Source organism: Tigriopus californicus, chromosome 5 (genome assembly GCF_007210705.1).
Source record: "Tigriopus californicus strain San Diego chromosome 5, Tcal_SD_v2.1, whole genome shotgun sequence".
Lineage (NCBI taxonomy): Eukaryota > Metazoa > Arthropoda > Copepoda > Harpacticoida > Harpacticidae > Tigriopus > Tigriopus californicus.
The window spans coordinates 9,620,354-9,639,139 of NC_081444.1; the positions used below are offsets into that span (position 1 = coordinate 9,620,354).

Sequence of the window (18,786 nt, forward strand, 5' to 3'; positions counted from 1 at the left end):
TCGTGTCAGTTAGCCAGCAGGGATTAGTGTTGGTCGCTTTCACTACCGTCCCCGTTGTTGTGGTCGTCGTCTTCCTCATCGTCTCCCTCTTCTCCGGTGTCTCGAACTCGTCAATCCTCTTCAACATCCATCGGGCAAAATCAGTCTTTGTATGGTCCTCCACTTACTCTTCCCTAAGAGGCCTCATTAGCTCATGACAAGCGTTGGTCGCTTTCACTACCGTCCCCGTTGTTGTGGTCGTCGTCTTCCTCATCGTCTCCCTCTTCTCCGGTGTCTCGAACTCGTCAATCCTCTTCAACATCCATCGGGCAAAATCAGTCTTTGTATGGTCCTCCACTTACTCTTCCCTAAGAGGCCTCATTAGCTCATGACAAGCTGAGCAAGACGCATGAGAGCCGACGGTGGATTCAGATCAGCCACAATTTTAGTGTTATCCGTTCAGTGAGATGTGCTCAGTGCCTGTGGACTCAAAGCAAAGCATTGCCACCGAATCTAGGAATAGCTCTTATTCTCAATCTTGCCCCATGTCTACGATGGTTACCAAAGGAGAAACACTGAGGCAATCTTCTCCGGCACCGGACACGCCACCCTCAGAAAATGAGGATCGAATGACTTTGTCCAGAAGAGGTGGTGGGTTAAGCGTGAAGTCTGACAAAGACTTGATCTCCGACCCTGAGTCGCCCGGTCGTGATGAAAAAATTACAGACTCTCATTTCAATGGTGATCCCGAGGACGTAGATGATAACGATGACGAGGCCGAGGATCACAGTGCAGACGAATCTAGTTATGGTCCCGACGAATCCCACGATGGGAAGAGCCCACTAATCCCGCCCGGGAGCTCAATTTTGAGCGGCCATGGAGCCTTCCGATTGATTAACAATCGTCACCTAGGCCAAAGACAACAACAACAACAACAACAACAACACCATCGGTCAATGGACGAATCGGACTCCGAAGACCGTCCTTTAGATTTCACCTCACGAACTGATCAACTTGATGCCAATGAAAATAATTCAAGTCGGAAGCGAAATCTTGAGGAGTACTTTCTCCCGTTCAAGCGCTTAGGATTGGGTCAAACAAAGGACACATTGGACGGGAATTCCAATGAAGACAATAGCATCAGGGACGATGCTGTTAGCGCCAACAGTGGAGACGAGATGGGAGAAGATAATTTACCTAGCAAAAGAAAACGCAAGGGAGTGCAAAGTTTTTCAATCGATGACATTTTATCTCACAAAACGGCCGAGCTTGTTCGACAGCAAAAGCGTCTTCACGAACAACAACAGCTCCAACAACAACATTTTCAAAGCCATAACAATCCGTTCAACCCTGTGTCAGTTCCTCAAGCCATTGTTCGACCCTGGGATATCGGTTCTGCAGCCGCCGTAGCCGCGCAAATGGCTGCGGGTAAACCTGAAAAAGACTCACATAGATCCATGAAAACGTCCTCGGATGGAGGATCTGGCATGTCCTCAACGGATCGAAGAAAATCAACTGGAGACTCTCCTTTAGATGCCTTGTTCCAAATGGCATCCAAAACCTTCGAGGGATTGAAGGCAAAGTCAGGTAAGAACAGCACGTTTTCCAGTCTTGAAAACCAATTATAAAATTGGTAGATGCGGACTTCTCATGTACGCACGTCTCCAACATTTGGATGAGACAATTAGGTTCAATTACTCCAACCCTTCCTATTGAGAAGCTTATCGCAGATTCATGGAGTTTTTTTTCTTTCCAAATGACGACAGACACTCTTTTATTTCGGCCAGTAAGTGGAACAGCACTCAATTTGGGAATGATAAAACGGAATTATTTGTCACTGCTTAGCCATCCATCATCAAAAGTAGGGAGGGTTTCTAGTTGTAGCACTAAGGGAGACTTGACGATTCTTTTATGCTTTATGCTAGAACTTCATGTGTTCGTTATTTCAGTAGGATGATTGGTATCATTTGATTTTGTTGATCGCCTTAGATAACAAAATATATTCCTGGGTTTTGAAACATCCCGGCAACCCTGTATCTCATTCCAGTGCGTGGTTGGATAATTGTGGTGAATGAGGATCAGTTAATTAGTCGTTAGATTCCAAGCCACTTCTGTACTATTGAAACAAATCCAGAGTCATTCTTTCAATTCCCGTCATGGGATTCACTGATAAAGTTGAAATACACATCTAAGAGGAGCAATGGATCTGAAATACCTATGACTTTACATTACAAATTTACATACAGTACGATTGGATGGACTGAATTTGTATAAGCCGTGAAGTACTAGGAGCTATTATACTATATAACCAATGCCATCATTAATTAGTTCCATAGAAGTGTCAAGCGAGAAATGATATTTCTTTGAGTGCTTGCTACAACAGAACCAATGTAATAGAACCCAAGCTAAGTACAGAGATTTACGCGATTGGATTAGGTTCGTACCATAAGCATCATCATCATCATCGTCATCATGTCCATCGCCGCCACCAACTCCATCACTACGACCACCACCATCATCCATCTGCATAGCTGGGATTGGCAACTTCTTATGAAAACACATTATATGGCCAGGTAGACGGAAGTGGAGGGATGAGAAGGAGTATCGAGTAACAATATAATCTCTTCCTTAGCTAGTACTTACCCCAAATCCGAGTACTTCCCAAAGAACTCGGTCGGGGAAACCAATTGCAATTGCTGCTCTTGATAACGATGTCGTTTCTATGGAAAGTCAGAAAGACATTGGGAATTCCAATATACTATGGTTTCGTCCACAGATCCAATCTGTGTAAGTGTGAGTAAATATGCTGGTTGGATTGTACTTACGAGCGGAATCGAGGTATGCTTCGTTAATTCGAAGCTAGATCAAACAGTTTTGAACTCACTGTTTCGTCCATTGAGGTGGGAATCTTCGTTTCAATTGCTTTAATTATTGTGGGAAACTGGCTCTCTGTTGACACAATTAAGGTAAGTTGTTCACCTGAAATAAGTCGTTTGTGACACTCTCGACCAAAACCTTTGATACATATGCGTTCGGTGAAAAGTACTGAATGGATTGAGTGAAACCATGAGTAAACGGAGCAACACTTGCAGTTTAGTCTTAAGAAGAACATTGAAGTGGCCCCAAGTCCCTCAGTCGAAGGTGGTGCGTGGATGGAGAAGACCTAGTAGTGTAGAATGCAATCAAATCTTCAGTATTCTGAACGAAATTGAACTCCAAGGTGGTCCTCGTTCCACTTCTTCAATGGTCTGGTGAAGACTAGCAACGAGAGAGAGATAGAGAGAGAGAGTGAAAGAGAGAGAGAGAGAGAGAAAGAACGAGGGGAGTGTCTGGGTCATTCTGTGAGATGAGGTGAACACTAACATCTTTCTCCCAGCAAATGCCATTACAAACTAATTAGCTTCGCTGTCTTGTGTCTCTGTCACTTTGGGGGTGACGTCCTTGTTCATGCTTTAAGTGTCCCCCATCATTGCCCGTTTTCGTAGTTGCCCGGTAATTTCATTTATTCTATTTGCGTCTGACATAACTGTCCTTTTGGGTCAGGTGTCGCGCTCTACCTATATCTATTTGTCTTTTCATCTTTGCACAAGAACATAAATTAGCGTAGGATGTGAGGAGCAAAACAAAATTGAAAACCAACCCGCTGGGTGAGATCCTGATATTTTGGACAAGAGCTGATCCGTGATGGAATCAGGAGCAAGTCTGATAAAAGTCTCAATGGCATGCCATGCTTCGATCTACTTCCTTCCTCTTGGTCCCAGCCAGACAATTCAGTAGGTATGTCCGAGTAGAAGTAGTGGCAATAGTAGTAGTAGCAGCAGTGGTGGTGATGGCAGAAGTGGTGCGCAATACCACGGAAAATTGCAGCCAGGTGGGACCGAGAGGTACGTGCTTGTCAGGCTTTGGTTGGCTTTTTTGAAAGTTGTTGGTAACAACCCTGAATGAGCTTTCCACACTTTTCCAGCCATTGAATAAAAGCAATCAATGAAGTCACGTCAACTTGTTAGGCCAATAACAAATACTGATGAAGCGGCAACCTGCCAAGCAGCAAAGCTGCTAAAGGGTATGAACGGTCTTCAATAAGACAAGCATACCTTGAAAAATTTAATGATATACTATGGTATTTATAGAAACTGGATGGCAATCTACTAACTTCTGCTGGTTAAAGACTTTCTTCATTTGGAGTTGATCAAAACCAATAAACATTTTCACATTGATGTATTCACAATAGCGGTAGATATTAACAACGAATTTTGTTTCCCGTGACTCTGCAGCAGCATGCTCATGTCTGAGGTATTTAATATCCAGTTATCTTTTCGTTATTTGGCTCTTCTCAATAATCAGCTCCTTGTGCTGTCGAGTCGAGTGAGAGCGCCCTCGAGAACGCCTTTGTCACTATTCGTTCCCTCTCTCACTTACCCTCGTTGCGTCGTGGTTCCAAAGCTGCTCCAATCCTGACATGCTGGCCCCGCCCTATCAATGTAAGAGTCAATGTCTTCCATTTATTGTTATTGCGCTTACCTTTTTCCTCGTTCTTTTTGGCCTCTTGAGGTTTACGGAGGCTGGAGTTGGCCCGAGGTAAAAGAATGGGAACGAGCCATCCATCCTTACGTGGTGGGGCTCTCTTCAGTATCTACCGCATGTGGCCCTCTTGTCTGTTGAAAGCAGTGGCATAACGGAAAAGAAAAAGGACGCTCTTGCAGACGTAGTATATCTTGAGAAGTGCTGTAGCATATACGTACACTGAACGAAGAGGCCAGGGCACCCTGGTAGGAACTTCATACTTAGGTACCTGCTGACGAGAAATGCTTTGGAGGCCGGACCTCGTTGATTTAGCACTCAAGTTTTTCTCCAGTCCCATGGCCGGGCTTCCTGTTCCCGTATCAAAGGAAAAGGAGGAACGACAACGGTGCACAGCAACAAACTCGAAGCGACTTGAAGAGAATGAGAGAATGGATGGCTTTCACATTTTTCATGTCGCCAAGTCAAGTGAAAAAGTGAAGAGGGGAAAGAACGGAAAAAAGCGAATCTTAAGCCGAGCGGATGAAGCTTGAGTCACAGGCGAGGGAAGGAGAGTGGGGGGAGGGGGGGGCTCCATTATGTTTCTGTCAGCTTTATGTTTATTTTTAAGTCTCATTACTCTAAAGGAGGACGGAAACCGCGTCAGTTGCTTATGACGCCGTTAATTTCACACAAAAGGCTTTTTTATGTCTCTGATGTGGATTTGAGGTAATAGACACTGCTTATTCTATGAGTTTTAGCTTCCCCGAAACTTAACTAGTACAAACTTGATTGCTGCGGTATGTTCTTCTTTTGGTGGTTTCATTCTCTCGGTAAAGGAAGACAATGTGTTGACGGCGGGGCTGTGTAGAGCCATTTCGGTTATTTACTTTGAGTCCTCGGTTGGCAGCGCTCATCAGAGCAAGATCAGTATAGTGTGCACCAATGAAAAGACACCATATGCCAACAACTAGACGTACGTATCTCGCTGTAGGGTATCAGACCAAGCATTCGTCCACCCGTCCGTCCATGTGTAGGGTGTGTGTATATATGCATTAGCATTAGAGTTATCAATGGCACGACCGTGCACGTAATCGGCTATAGAATGCACCTCGAAAATTCGACGAATAAATAGGTTGCACCACCTGAGTCTCTGGCGGTCGAGGCGAATTACTACCATCCTATGGCCGAGGGATGCAGTGGCAGTTGGAGCACCACTGCACCTCTGCTGTTGGTTGATAATAAATGCAGCATTCATTATCAACCCTGTCAGTACATCGCCCTCAACCAATATGGTTGAGTTGAGTAGTCATATGCAATTCAGAATTAGTGAGCAACCATTCTCGAGGAGCTAGCTGGTAATTCACCACAGCAGCAATAGCGATGGTGGTAGGGTTAGTACCAGCTGCAGTTAGCTAGCCCGCCGGAACCCACTACAAAGTTTTTGAACTGAACAGAGTTGTTAGTAAAGAGTAACATGGACAATGATGCGCTTGAACTTCATGCAAGATTGGGATTGCACTGATAGCAGCACTAGCAGCACTTATGATAGTAGTAGCTAGTAGCACTAGAACCAGCAGCGACAACGTGCATTTTCCTTCATCCACCTTGAGTCGATTCTCCTGTCAGAGGCCTGGTTAGTTACTTGGAATGAGGAAAGACACCCTAATTATAAGCTCTAAAAAGTTCCAACTGGTCGAGAAGGCCAGTTGGTTGGTAGGTTGATTAGCCGACTGCCTCTTTGGAGGAACGAGGTTGGCTTCTCAGGCCATTGCATACAAGACTTGAAACCGAGAGGAGGACGAACTGACTGACTGACAGGCTGACTCATTGGCTTCCACTGAACATACATACAAACACGTAAAAGGACCCAATCTATGTAGCTTGTAGGTAGTTAGCCAATCTTGATCCGAGGAACTAATTATGATTTCTTCGCAATTTCGCTTGAAAAATAAGACGTCAACTCCTTTGTTCCTGATGAGAGCACTGTTAATTTTCAGGCAGGCACTTTGATAATCCACTTGGAAATATTCATTTGAAAATAAATGCATTAACTCAATACCACCAGGGATTCGACGAAAGGGCCATGAGAGAAGGAAAGAGTTAGGCAAGCCAAAAATTCGAGCTAAAATGATAGAAGGTTCGCCTACTTTAGTTTGGATCATTTTTATGTGAGTCGGATTGTGTGTGTATGTGAGGCGGGGGGGGTCATTGGATTGGGATAAAGAACGCACAGCCTAGCCTTGGAAACCGAAACCGGTTCTGCGGCCAGTCCTGATCCCTTTTTAGTGGCGAAGTGTTGAAACTCCACGAACATAATTGATCATCCTCGTCCCTCAGTAGCTTTAATTTTGTTGACAAATGGCTTTTGAATCATAAATAATTTGATAATTGGGTCATTTTTTGTTCCCAAATAGACACAATCATGGACAGCTCAGTACATATTTATGTCTGATTGGGAGACCAAGAATGAATCCATCATTCTCGCGTGTGTGTGTGTGTTCATGGCAAAACTTATTGATTTGTCGTATTCAAATCGGCCATTGTTTGTTGTCGCTGTCAGTGCCCATCATCATTTTTGCACAACTCTCTTGGCAATACTTGATCAATGATGATGTATGGGAATCAATACGAATCCCATGCAAGAATGCATGTGCGAGATCACCACCGACAGTGTTGCATTAGTAGGGTAGATCAATAGTATTCAGTCGTAATCGTGGAACTCCCGCGAATCCACGAAAAGGTGTTCAAATCAAAGAACTAGGATAGGAAGCGCAGGCATATGCGTGATCCAATTGAACAATACTGGCCACCCTAGAAGCCACTTTGGCCGATCCGTTCTTGGAAGCTGTCGATCTTGAAGACAGCTCTCAATCACTTGTGATCTAGATTGAATGGAAATGCTACGAACGTTATGTCACGAGACAGTGGCGTTTCCAATAATTTGTTTACCGCTCATTCAATCAGGCATGGAGCTCCCTTTGTAGACAATGTACGTCCATACGTCCAGAAGTTGGTTGGTTGGTGGATGGGTGGGTGGTTGATCTGTCCTAAATCTGTTGACACGCTTACGTCAGGACTAATGTCAAATGAACACTATCAATTTATTGAACACTATACAAACTTTCCACTTAGTTACGCAGGGTAAGATCGCTGGTCGAATATTCTCGTACGTTTTTGGTCAGCCCAGTGAGACAGACAATTGGCCAATAATTTGCAGGTACTCGACCGTCCGATAACGGCATGGCGGGTTTTATTTCCAACTTATTCATGCATGCACACTACAATTTTCCAATTTTCCTCTGATCTTTTATTAAAAACCTGTCAACTGTCCTTTCAAAGCTGTTTTTGCACGCTGGCTGTTTCCTGTTGTGTGGCGAAAAATGGCCAACTTCATTTTATTCCGATCATGCTTGTTTCTCACAGTCCGCCATTGTTTAACATATTCTTCGCCGTTTTCCCGGCGCACACTCACTCACTCACTCATTCACAACCAACCTATGCCATAAAACGACAAGAGATAGGGCGACAAAGAGAGAGGGAGGGGGAGGGAGACCAAATTCATGCAAATTTTTGCATAATTACGTTCTATAGCGACATGTTTCCCCAGATCACCCACCCTTCATCCTTGGCCGTTGGTTCCTGAAGCGTTTACGTTTGTTTGGTTGGTTGGTTCGTTGTTTGACCAATGAGACTCTCCAAGAATACAGGGACCAGACACACATCAATTGAAAGACCTAGAATGAAAAAAGAGGGGATGCAAACAGGAGACGCTTTTATATCTAGAGGGAGATCGAAACGAGTGAAAAATCTCAAGAGACATTATGTGATAAGTTCCACCTGATGATCAGGATCGAAGGAAGCCAGACAAAGAAACCAAGTACCACTTGGTTCATGGTGGGAAGACCAAAAGGTTCAATTGGACAAACGACTACAACGACAACAGCAGCAGCAACAACAACTATCACTACGACGACAAGGGGAGCAATGGCACACAAGTTGAATGAGTATTTTTGCACACAATTTGGCCAGTAACTCTCCCGAGTTCCCTGGGTTCTTTCCCTCGTTCGCCTCCCCTCCTCCGTCTCGTCCGTCTCCTCCTCCTCCTCCTCCTCCTCCTCCTCTCTCTTTTCTTGCTGTCACGTTCAATCCTGGACTTTTTCGTCGATGCATTTTTGTCTGATTTTGATTGCACGGCAAATTTAGAACTTTTTTCCTCGTCTTCAACCCCTGCACTATTGTTCAATTACAATAATAGTTGTTTAAGTTCAATCAACACCTGTAGCGTTTTCTTAAACCAAAATGAGAGGGTCGAGAATCGCAATGTCTGATAGACGACTTCGTTCTCTTCATCGTTATCACCCGAAACACATTCATGTGAGGGGGTACGGGGGTAAAGGAATTGTTCAAAAGGCCCAGGAAGACGAAGATTTGACCGTTGGCTCCCAGCCTTGATATCTTTCCCCTTCAATATCCCTTTTGCTAAAGCTCTGTAATTTTGAATGTGAATAAAAATCCCCCGATTCAATCATCGTCTAATTCATGATGCTCGCTGATGGCGCGAGTGATCGTGGGTGCCAATCTTAGAACTTGTCCAATCTTGACGTAGGCCACTAAGACGATCATGATGGCCATGAGGATGAAGATAAAAATGACGACGAGGACGATGATGATGATGATGATAATATGGAAATGGGTGATGGTAATAGGATAGCGATCAAATATTAGTTCTTTGAATTGATTTTGAGATTGGAACGACCACCCGAGTGCAACTATGAACTACTCAACCTGACATTACCTCGACAAGTACAGGTGCCAATTGTAACCGAGAACTCGCCATCAGAGCAAAAAATGCACTTAATGCCAGATGCAGATGGAGGTGGTACTCAATGAAGCTCAAGCCCAATGGCAGATTTCCAAGTATCGCCCAATGAATGTACGCTTACAAAGAGGAAACACAATAAGAGTAGAACTTTTTTAGGAAAGAGGAGGGGATTTAACCTAGAGGTAGGCCTGGAGCTGCTAACACTTGTGGACGAATTCGTTGACTGATTTGTGAATATTCAATATCCAAAGGTTTTGTCACCATTGGTGGAGAAACCAATTCTTATTTTAGGTCTTGTTTAAGTTACATGTTACCAGTAAAGACAAGCTGAATGATTCATGGTAAGAAGGAAATGACATAATGAGGGGGTAATTATTACGATTTTGACGAATGAAAAAATTAGCTTCTCTTGGAAGTGAACCAGTCCCTCCCGCCTCTACACATAACGCTTCTCTCCTCGCTTGTGCATTGTATAGATAGTAGAGTCTGCTAAGATCTACCGGGTTCACATTATAGAGTTATTCCAATTCTCTCATGATTAATGGTAGTGACGCACTATCATAAATACTTATAAACCCATATTGGAAGGAAGAAATCCACCGTTGATGACAGAACGAGTCAATCTTGCTTAGTTTCCTTCAGGTGAGTGGAATGAATATGGAGTTACGAGCTTGATCCTTTTTTCCACTCCGTCCACGAATCTTTTTGCTCTGTAACTGCCAACCACAAGTTTGGCTTGAAATGTAGAGTCGTTAAATTCCCGTTCAAAGCGATTCAGGGCAATGGAGTCAGACAGAAAAAAACGCACCGCGAGCTTCCATTGGCTGCAGACAAAGCGAACGAGCAAGTGACTAGCTCATTGGTCCAATCCAATTTTCGAACCGAGATTCTGGAAGTTTGCATCCCCTCTCACTCAGATGATCTGAGTGCTTATTTCATGATGGGCTGCTTTAGTCGGCTAGCTAGCTAGCCTGTTCGGTTCTAGTTCGTATGTATGTAGACTGATGCTGCGTGTTTTTTTTTTCGTCCACTACTCTTCCATTCACCACTTCCATCCATTTATCTCACCCTCTGTTCATTCTCGTTCAGTCGGTGGTTTCCCCTCTGTTTTCTGCATGATGATGGTGAATCTGAGACTTGGCTTCAGCCTTTTTTCCCCTTTCGCCTTCCGTCTTTTGTTTTCGTGAAGCCGACGAACACTCACTTTTGGTCCCTCTAAGATCAAAATTGAATTTTCCAACCATTCTTGTTCAAGGATCCCATCGAGGCATCCAGAGCTTTTGCCATGTCCTAAAGCAAGGGCAAAATGTAGGTCCGAGTATGATGTCTCAACAAGTAATGAGTAAAATGCCCAAGTTTGATATGAAATGGTCGCACGTACTGTCGGCTGCCTCATAGTATGGGTTGAATCCGAACATCTTTCATGGCCACCTACCTTCAGGGAAAAGAAGTTGGACCCCTCATGAATTTCATCGCCTCCCTGATGACCGAGTCGAATCAGGCTTCAAAAATTGCCGTTTTGCCCCAATCTCTCACTCGAATCTTCGTTCATCCTCTTTGCAGGAAATACAGTGTGAGCATATTGAGTGTTGAGAATGGCGAGTATTTGGTGGCCATATCTCCCTCTCTTAGAAATCCCTAGGTCCACATCTCACTTCTGGAAAGTGCATGCACAAATGTTATGTATGGCGTATACCTTCGAAGAATGACGGAGATATGGCTGAAATGACAGACCTAAAACTTCCCTCTACGTTCTCTGTATGTAACATTAAGTCCCATTCAACGTTCGAGCTTTCATCATCATCCTTTACGTGCATTGATAGTGGTAGCTTGGCTAATTCGTGTTTATTTGCACTACCGTTATTCGAACACGCGGCTATTCGGTCGGCAAGTGTATAATGTTGATTTTGAGCATGATGAGTGGTCATTTCGCACGAGAAAATTAGACCTCATGACGAGTCCTGTAGTAAGCGTAAACTATTCACAGCATTGCTGGGGAGGGATGCATGATACATGATGAAAGTGTCCAAATAACAGACTCTTTTCAATTCATAAACACCTCCTTCATGACGAAGCAAACATGATGAGTGACTCGGATCCAACCAAGACCCACAGTATGTAAGTACATTGCCGTATAGCATAGCAGTCGGAGTTTGCAAATTAATTTTCGATTATCTGAACGTGTCATTTACCGTACTTATTGCTCAATGCTTACATACACGGCTTCAGTCCTACGCCTACCAATGAAAGAGCTCCAAATGGACTGTTCAAGTCAACGGGTTTCATGACTTTACCGATACGGAGGGAGGGCTGGTATTAGATGGCATATTTGAAGCTGATCATCATCGTCATCTCACTATCAACATAGCCTGACAGAGACGGACTGACTTGCCCAAGAGGGTTAGTTTCTAATGGTTACTTGCAGATTCCGCCCTTCCATTCGGGACAAGCACAAGACTTCAGGTTCGAACGAGCTTGATTGAGATTGACTGAGTGCACTTGAAATAAGTTGTTCGAATTCGGCAGGGTGATGCCTTCCGTAGCTTTTGCGACAAGCGTATAAATTTGTCAATGAGAGTCTAATGAAGTTCTTTGAGCGTGCGTGGCCATCATCAACCTCAACCTCTGGCTTGATGTCGTTTCTACTGTTCGCAGGAACACAACTACTGTCAATGCCCCCAACCTCATCGGATAGATTCATCATTGAGCGTATTCAGAACAGACGCTTTCAAAGAGTGTTTAGTAACCCTTACCGACAATACGGTACGATAAAAACTAGCCTACATCATGGTGGGTCGAGAGACTCGCCCTCCCCCCTCCCCCCTTCCCACTTCCCTTATCCCCCCTGGGGGTGGTGGTGATAATTATTTACGTCGATTTTCATCACCCTCAAGTCATTTCGAGCAGATGGTAGCATTTCAAATGACACCTCTAGCCAGGTCGAACGAAATGGGCTGGTCTAAAGACCCTTAGAACAATACCATGAAAATACGTATGCGCACATCGTTTTAGACATGAGATAATCAGTTCTCCTGCGCTCATCCTTACGAAGCAGGCAACACTTCAAATCACATTTCCAGGCAAATTTGTATAACTGCTGATATTGCTACCTAATCCACTTGAAATTAAGATTCAACGTAAGGCAAGGCAAGGCAACTTCTTTATTGCTCTTCTGAATCAACATAAGATTGCCTTGAAGCTAGGCTCACGCGAAATCAGAACAACAGCGCAACAAACAATGATAGATAGTATCGTAAGCAAATAACTCATGGACGTTGTTTGAGTACTTCAAGCAAGCACAAGCACCATTACGATGATCCAAGTGATAGGAACGAAAGGAGGAAAAGAAAATATTCGAATTGTGTTGACAGCTATATTTCAGCACCTTCCATGTCGTCGAAGATCTCGCTGCTTCATGGACTGACGACGATTGCTCAACGAACGCTACCACCAATGCTTATTCTTAGTGCGCCTGTTCAATGCGAGTGTGTGTGTATATGTACTTGCAGTTCCATGGATACCCCATCGTTTTGTCTTCTTCTCGTTGCCTTCTTTTTTTCTTCCTGCCCTTTTGCCATGGCTTAGCTCTCTTGTGAATGGCTAAACGTCAAATATGTGGTAGCATGGAGCGTCTTCGTGGTACATGGACTCTCTGCGTAGAGCTGCACATACATTTTGTACATAGAGTAAGCATTTGGTAGCACGACTGTATACGACCGACTCGGAAAGTCTGAATGAATGTGTGATCATCCTCTCCTGACTGCTGTCTATCTAGTGAAGTCTTCTAGTGTTAAATGTGCGAGTACGACTACCACTGCATGTGAGCGTGGATGGATACGAACATGGACTCGAATGTGTCTTCAGGAGCAATTTCTCGTTTCCGACTTCCTCCCAGCTGCAGATTTTTTAGCGATGAAATTCCAAGGCGAAGGCGAGCTAACATGTGGACGAATAGGAAAATGGGCTCTCAAATTGAAATAGATCATGCATGCAAGACATCCTAATATCGAGCGTATATACATATATGTACGCTATGAAATGTCAACCTTACGTATGGATGAAAGAAAGAAACTTCCAAGAAGAGCCTCGGTGGATTGAAGAGTACTAGAATTGGCATCTTTTTTTTTCAGGTAAGTTCTCCCGATCCAACTTGTTCATATGTAACTCTCTCTGGAATCTGAGAGCCATTACCAGGGACTGTTTGCCACCAACGACTTCAGAATCAGGTTCAACCGTGATTTCCACTCCCAACCCGATCCTTGTGATCCTCGTGATCCCTTGAGTGTCAGTCAGTCAGTCAGTCAGTCACTCGGGTTGTTACTGCCTACCTCTATGAAATGTTCAAAGTCAAAGTATGGCATGATTGTATTTTGACATGTTTATGAGGTCGCCCAGACAGCTTAGAGAGTACCATGTTACATTACCATTGAGCAGGATTCGTCACACCTTGAGCAGGTTGGAAATGCCTTCTCGTCGTGGTCGTGGTAGTAGTAGTCGAGCCTCGCAAGGTGCCACAATCTCGTCGGGTCTGAAGTGAACTCGATCTCGTCGAATGTCAGACACGGTTTCATTCCATTCACCGGGAAAAAATCTCCAAGCTGTGTACGTACAATACAGTGTACATACTATCTTTGGAAAAAGCGTGCTGCTGACTATGCTGAAAACATGAACCTTACGTGAGGTTTCATCTCGAATGAAGGTACCATACAACAAACGACACCTTGCTGGCTTGAACATCGTTCTATTCAAAGCCGTAATGAATCTCCAATAGAATGGTGGGCGGTGTCCTGAGCGTGCTTTCATGGGACATGAATACGCCGAATCAATCATTGAAGCCAACCACAAGCCACCTTCAATGATCACGTACTAGTGAGTAGGCTCTATCTCTACGTATGGATAAGAACGAGTATCATTCATTTCTGGGAGCAGAACCTACTTATTATCGCTTGACTGGCTTTGTCCTTCCACTTTGTCCTTTTGGAGTGTGGATATGGGTTGTTGGTATCACGGCCAGAAGAGTGAACTCTGGTACTGTGCCGGCTATTAATGGTCTTCTTCTTCTTCTTCGCCTTCTTCAAAATCTTCTCTCCCTCCTGCAATAGCTTTAAATACAGAACGTGCCCCCTTAATCGAAATTTCTCGCTTCACTGACCTTTATAGAAGCCCGGGCCAACTCAAACCAGAGGGAACGCAGTCCGTCGGTTGCGTTTGAAACACTCACTCGTTGATGTTCTTTACACAAATTGAATGTGCTCTGAGCACCCCTTACTGTCTCTTGAACTGATTTCATATTATCAGTAGGCTCGGTCCCGAAACATGTATCAAAAGGCTAGGTTTCACTTGCTAAAAAGATTTCCCGTTTGCCAACTCATAAATCTCCATAATATTCTTCATATTTTTTTTGGTTATACAAGCCATGTGCCTGTCCGATTTGTTTCCTCGAGCATTACTAGTCTGCAATTTGATGCAATTAAACCAGATCATCTATCGTACCCGATTCGTTTAATTCTTTTCCCCAAACTCGACTTGTTTTTTTTTATGACCAATGCTGAGCTGGGATTGGTTCAGTCCTCGTTCAAGCCAACGCCTTTTATACTGGTTTTCATTGCTCTCTGTCTATCTGTCTGTCTGTTCGTCTGTTCGTCTCTCTTTCTCTCTCTCTCTCTCTCTCTCTCACGAACAACCAACCAACCCCCTTTTGAAAATGTATTCGAACGGCGAACCAGAGTTGAAATACTTCCATTGCTTATGGGCCATAAAAGACCCGGTTCTTTTCTATTGCGCTTTGTTTCTGGCTTTTCAAAGTGAGAACCTTTATTGTGGATGCTTGATAATGCCTTACCGCCAAGTTGGTTTTGCCTTTCGGCGTCAAGTCGAAGATTGCAGGAGAGTTTTCCCCCTTCTTGTCGCAGTATTTTTCGCCAATGGGCGGGGTGTGACGGATAAAGACAAATTTTGCAATATCGAATAACAGACCTGATTTCCCGCCGTCACACATCTGGGCTTGGGCTTGTTGAGCAAGATAAAAAAAATGCCCGGGTCCGGAGCTACACTCCCTACCCACCTACTATGTACGTACCGCGTACGCAAACACGGTACTCTTGTCGAGGATCATGTTTGCGAGTAGGTCTGTAGTACGTGCTTGTCTTCAATTTAGTTTGGCAATTTCCCAAGATCATTAAATAAATGAAGCCAGTTAAATGACAAGATCGTCATTTCAAAATTGTAGCTTTTAGCTGGAAACAAGGGCGTTCTCAGCTGTAGGCGTGGTTTTCAAACACTAATGGGAAGCCCCAATGGAAAGTTGAAATATGATCAATACGGAAAAACAAAGTCAAGTCATATGGGGACTACTCCTTGGGATATGTTACGAAACTCGCCCAATACATCCAATCATTGCTGGATAGCATGGATTACCAATGGATTCGTCACGAATTGTTGTTTTAACCGAAGCGGAAGAAAGATAACTTCTAACACCGAACGACTGTGAGCGTATATGGCCAGAATCAGGGGGTTATCCGCCCTTCACCGATATGGAGAGAAATAATAGGCACTCTCTCTGAAATTAATATCTTCATTACGTACCCCTGTATCAATGCGCTTTGATGATGTTTCCAACGGAGAAAAAAAGTCACGTTCGAAGCCTACATAAGTACCCAGTACGTAAGTAAATACACACAGACACACAATATGTACTACTTTGTACATTGTACGTGTATTGTACCTAAGTAAGAACACCTAGCCAGCAGGTGAGGAAAGAAGGACCAACTTCGGCATCTTGTATGCTGTTGAGCAGTCTATTCTCCGCTCGGTTTTCAGAACACGCTGTACAGTGTCTCCATCATAGAATCTAGTGGTCTAACATTGCCTCCACCGCCAGATTCATGCTACCTAATGGCACCTTTCTAGATGACTACAGGATCTCAGTAAAGCTGTTTCTAATGATACCCATTCGGAGCCATTGGAACTGTGTCAATAGGTTATTCTCCCCAATTGATAGTTTGATGTAGGTAAGAGTTTTGACTAAGGCTGTCTCAAGAACAAAAGCTGGCAATTTTTCGTCGTCCAGGTTCCATCCAAGGCCAAATCTCATGACTTACCTTGTCGAGAGGAGACTCTAGATGAAAACGAGTCCTCACCCCTCTACCGACTCACATGATATGATTTGTTCTTTGAGAGAGAGTCTTCGACTGGTATTGCCGAGAGAAAAGAGAGACATGACGATGATTAGGTTGATTAATGGTTATCGAAATAGTGAAGTGCAGAATTTGAAGGGTTCTTCCTCCCTTCACGGCTGTTGCCGTCCGTTCATCCATCTATCTAACTAACTAACCAACCAACCATCCAACCATCCAACCAACCATTCAACCAACATAGATAACTAAATATCACGATTAAACGAAATGAAACCTACGATAAATTACATGGTATCAATTGATAATGGTATGTGTTGGAACTACTATTGCACTTGGAGATACTGTGCGTATCAATGTGCAAAACCGTCGTTGAAATTCACTGAAATAAATGTGACACCGACCAAGTGATCTTAGAAGAGCACACACACTCCGTATTTTCCAATTATTGATCGTGGTTTCTTTCGTATAGGCTTCCGCCATTATCAACCCTCTAGGAAATCCATCCAAAATAAGCCTCTTGCATTTGAGTTGTGAACGCCACACCAATCCGAAAAAGCTTAGCACCATGGTCGAGAAAGTCCTTTCAGCTGGGTGATTTACGTGACTGTATCGGTTTGTGTAATGAGGCCATTTTGATTTTTATTGTTTCCTCTCTAAATTTGAGCCACGAGCAATCTTTTTCGTTGTTGGTACGAAATCCGAATAAGCACAGGTCTCTTTGACTACTTAATTTGAAAATTGTTCTCCAACTCGTTCTGATCCAACCAGCCAACCAACCAATCTGTGCCAAACCGATCAAGTTTGACTTTTGAAGAGGAAAAAATGACAAATAAAGTTATGCAAATTACGCTGATTGTATTTTGACTACCGAGAGCCATAGCTGGGCTGGAAATTGGTCTCTTCCAACTTAAAGTTGGAAAGTTTGGGGAAAAATTATGGTCAAAATAGCTGATCAAATTTGAAGTCAACTTTTGGCCAGTGCAAAAAAGTGTTTCGAGGACAAGTAGTCCAGTGGGGGTTGGTTGGCCTTCTCAAAAGCGATTCGTTTCAATTCACTTTTCACATCTACAGAACACAAGACCATGCATGCCTCAAGTAGACTTGAAAGAATGTTAATGTAATGCATAATTAGGTCTGAAAGATCACGTACAACATGGAAATCGCTGGCTGGTTGTTCACAGTTTCATGTCATTAAGTGGGATCATTACAAATCCGTTAGTCACCCATGACTGTTGTTATTTCCCCTGTCTTCTCCCCGGATTGATTCTGGTACCCTGTGCCCTGTCCCCCTTGGCCTAGCACCGCTACACGCTCACTTCTCGATTCGACTATTCAAGTATGGGTGTGTCTTGCCCTGTGAGATCCAGGGTGAGTCTGTCCGAGGATAGAGGGAAAAATCTATGTCGCCAATCTACTAGGATTGCACTAGGATTGCTGTGACGGGCTGCCTTGCTCACTCAAACATGTGATGCTCTTTGGGCGTGAAATGGGTTTCATTTCAAGAGATGAGATTTTTCCTCGCCTCGGCGGGAAGGCTAGTAGCACAGCTCCCTTTTTCTGCTCCTTTTCACTTTTTGCATGCCACATTAGCAATCATCCTCATTCAAGAGTGTTTCTTTCTCCGGGTGAAACGATCCCGATTTAAATGCTCTGATGAACTATACTCGATCTACTACGAGTAAGTCCGACACTTGATTTCGCGGATAAAGTGTGGAAATTTATGACCTGTCATCAAAGTTGTTCTCTTTCACGCGCTGATCGAATAGTTGGCTGATAGGAAATTTGTTTTCCAAAGAAGCCTTTGGGCGTAAAATATGATTGAAGGCAGGGGGAATTTATGCTCGTTTTATGAACCATCAACACCATCATATAGTGCGTAGTATTCGTATACATTATGGCATGTTCTGCCTGAGCCACGACCACGTGAGGCTCTTGCTCTCCCTGGCTCCATTATGTTGTGCTATTACTACTCTTCTTTGTCGTAAACCTCAAAATCCTCAATAAAAACACTACTTGCCGCAAGTTTGCTAAAACGCAGACTAAGGCTTTGATGATTATTTGAAGACTTGGGAACACCCGCTTGCCCACATTTACAATCAATTCAATTTGTAGGGGTGTTTGTGAAAAGCCAATGGCAAGAAGCACTTTTAAAGGTTGATGATGCCGCTCAAGATATATTCCGTCGGTCGGATGAAAGACAAACCCTCAACCGAAATACTCTTATCATAGATCGTAGAATATGATCTCGACAATCAAATGAGAATTTGCCAACCACAAAACATTCTCTCGTCCCACCGACTTTCCGACTGACTTGATTTGTGCGGTAGATCTGAGTTGTCATTGTTG

The 18,786-nt window shown here is 43.8% G+C and overlaps 1 protein-coding gene across 1 annotated transcript in view; it reads left to right on the plus strand.

Annotated features, from left to right (window-relative positions):
• The first annotated feature begins 200 nt into the window (after positions 1 to 200).
• The window catches only part of LOC131880157 (retinal homeobox protein Rx-like), a 45,682-nt gene continuing 27,096 nt past the window's right edge, over positions 201 to 18,786 (plus strand). Inside the window, exon 1 of the mRNA XM_059226688.1 lies at positions 201 to 1,566. Within this exon, the coding sequence (XP_059082671.1) occupies positions 447 to 1,566 (1,120 nt within the window). The 5' untranslated portion in view covers positions 201 to 446. The remainder of the gene's footprint in view (positions 1,567 to 18,786) is intronic.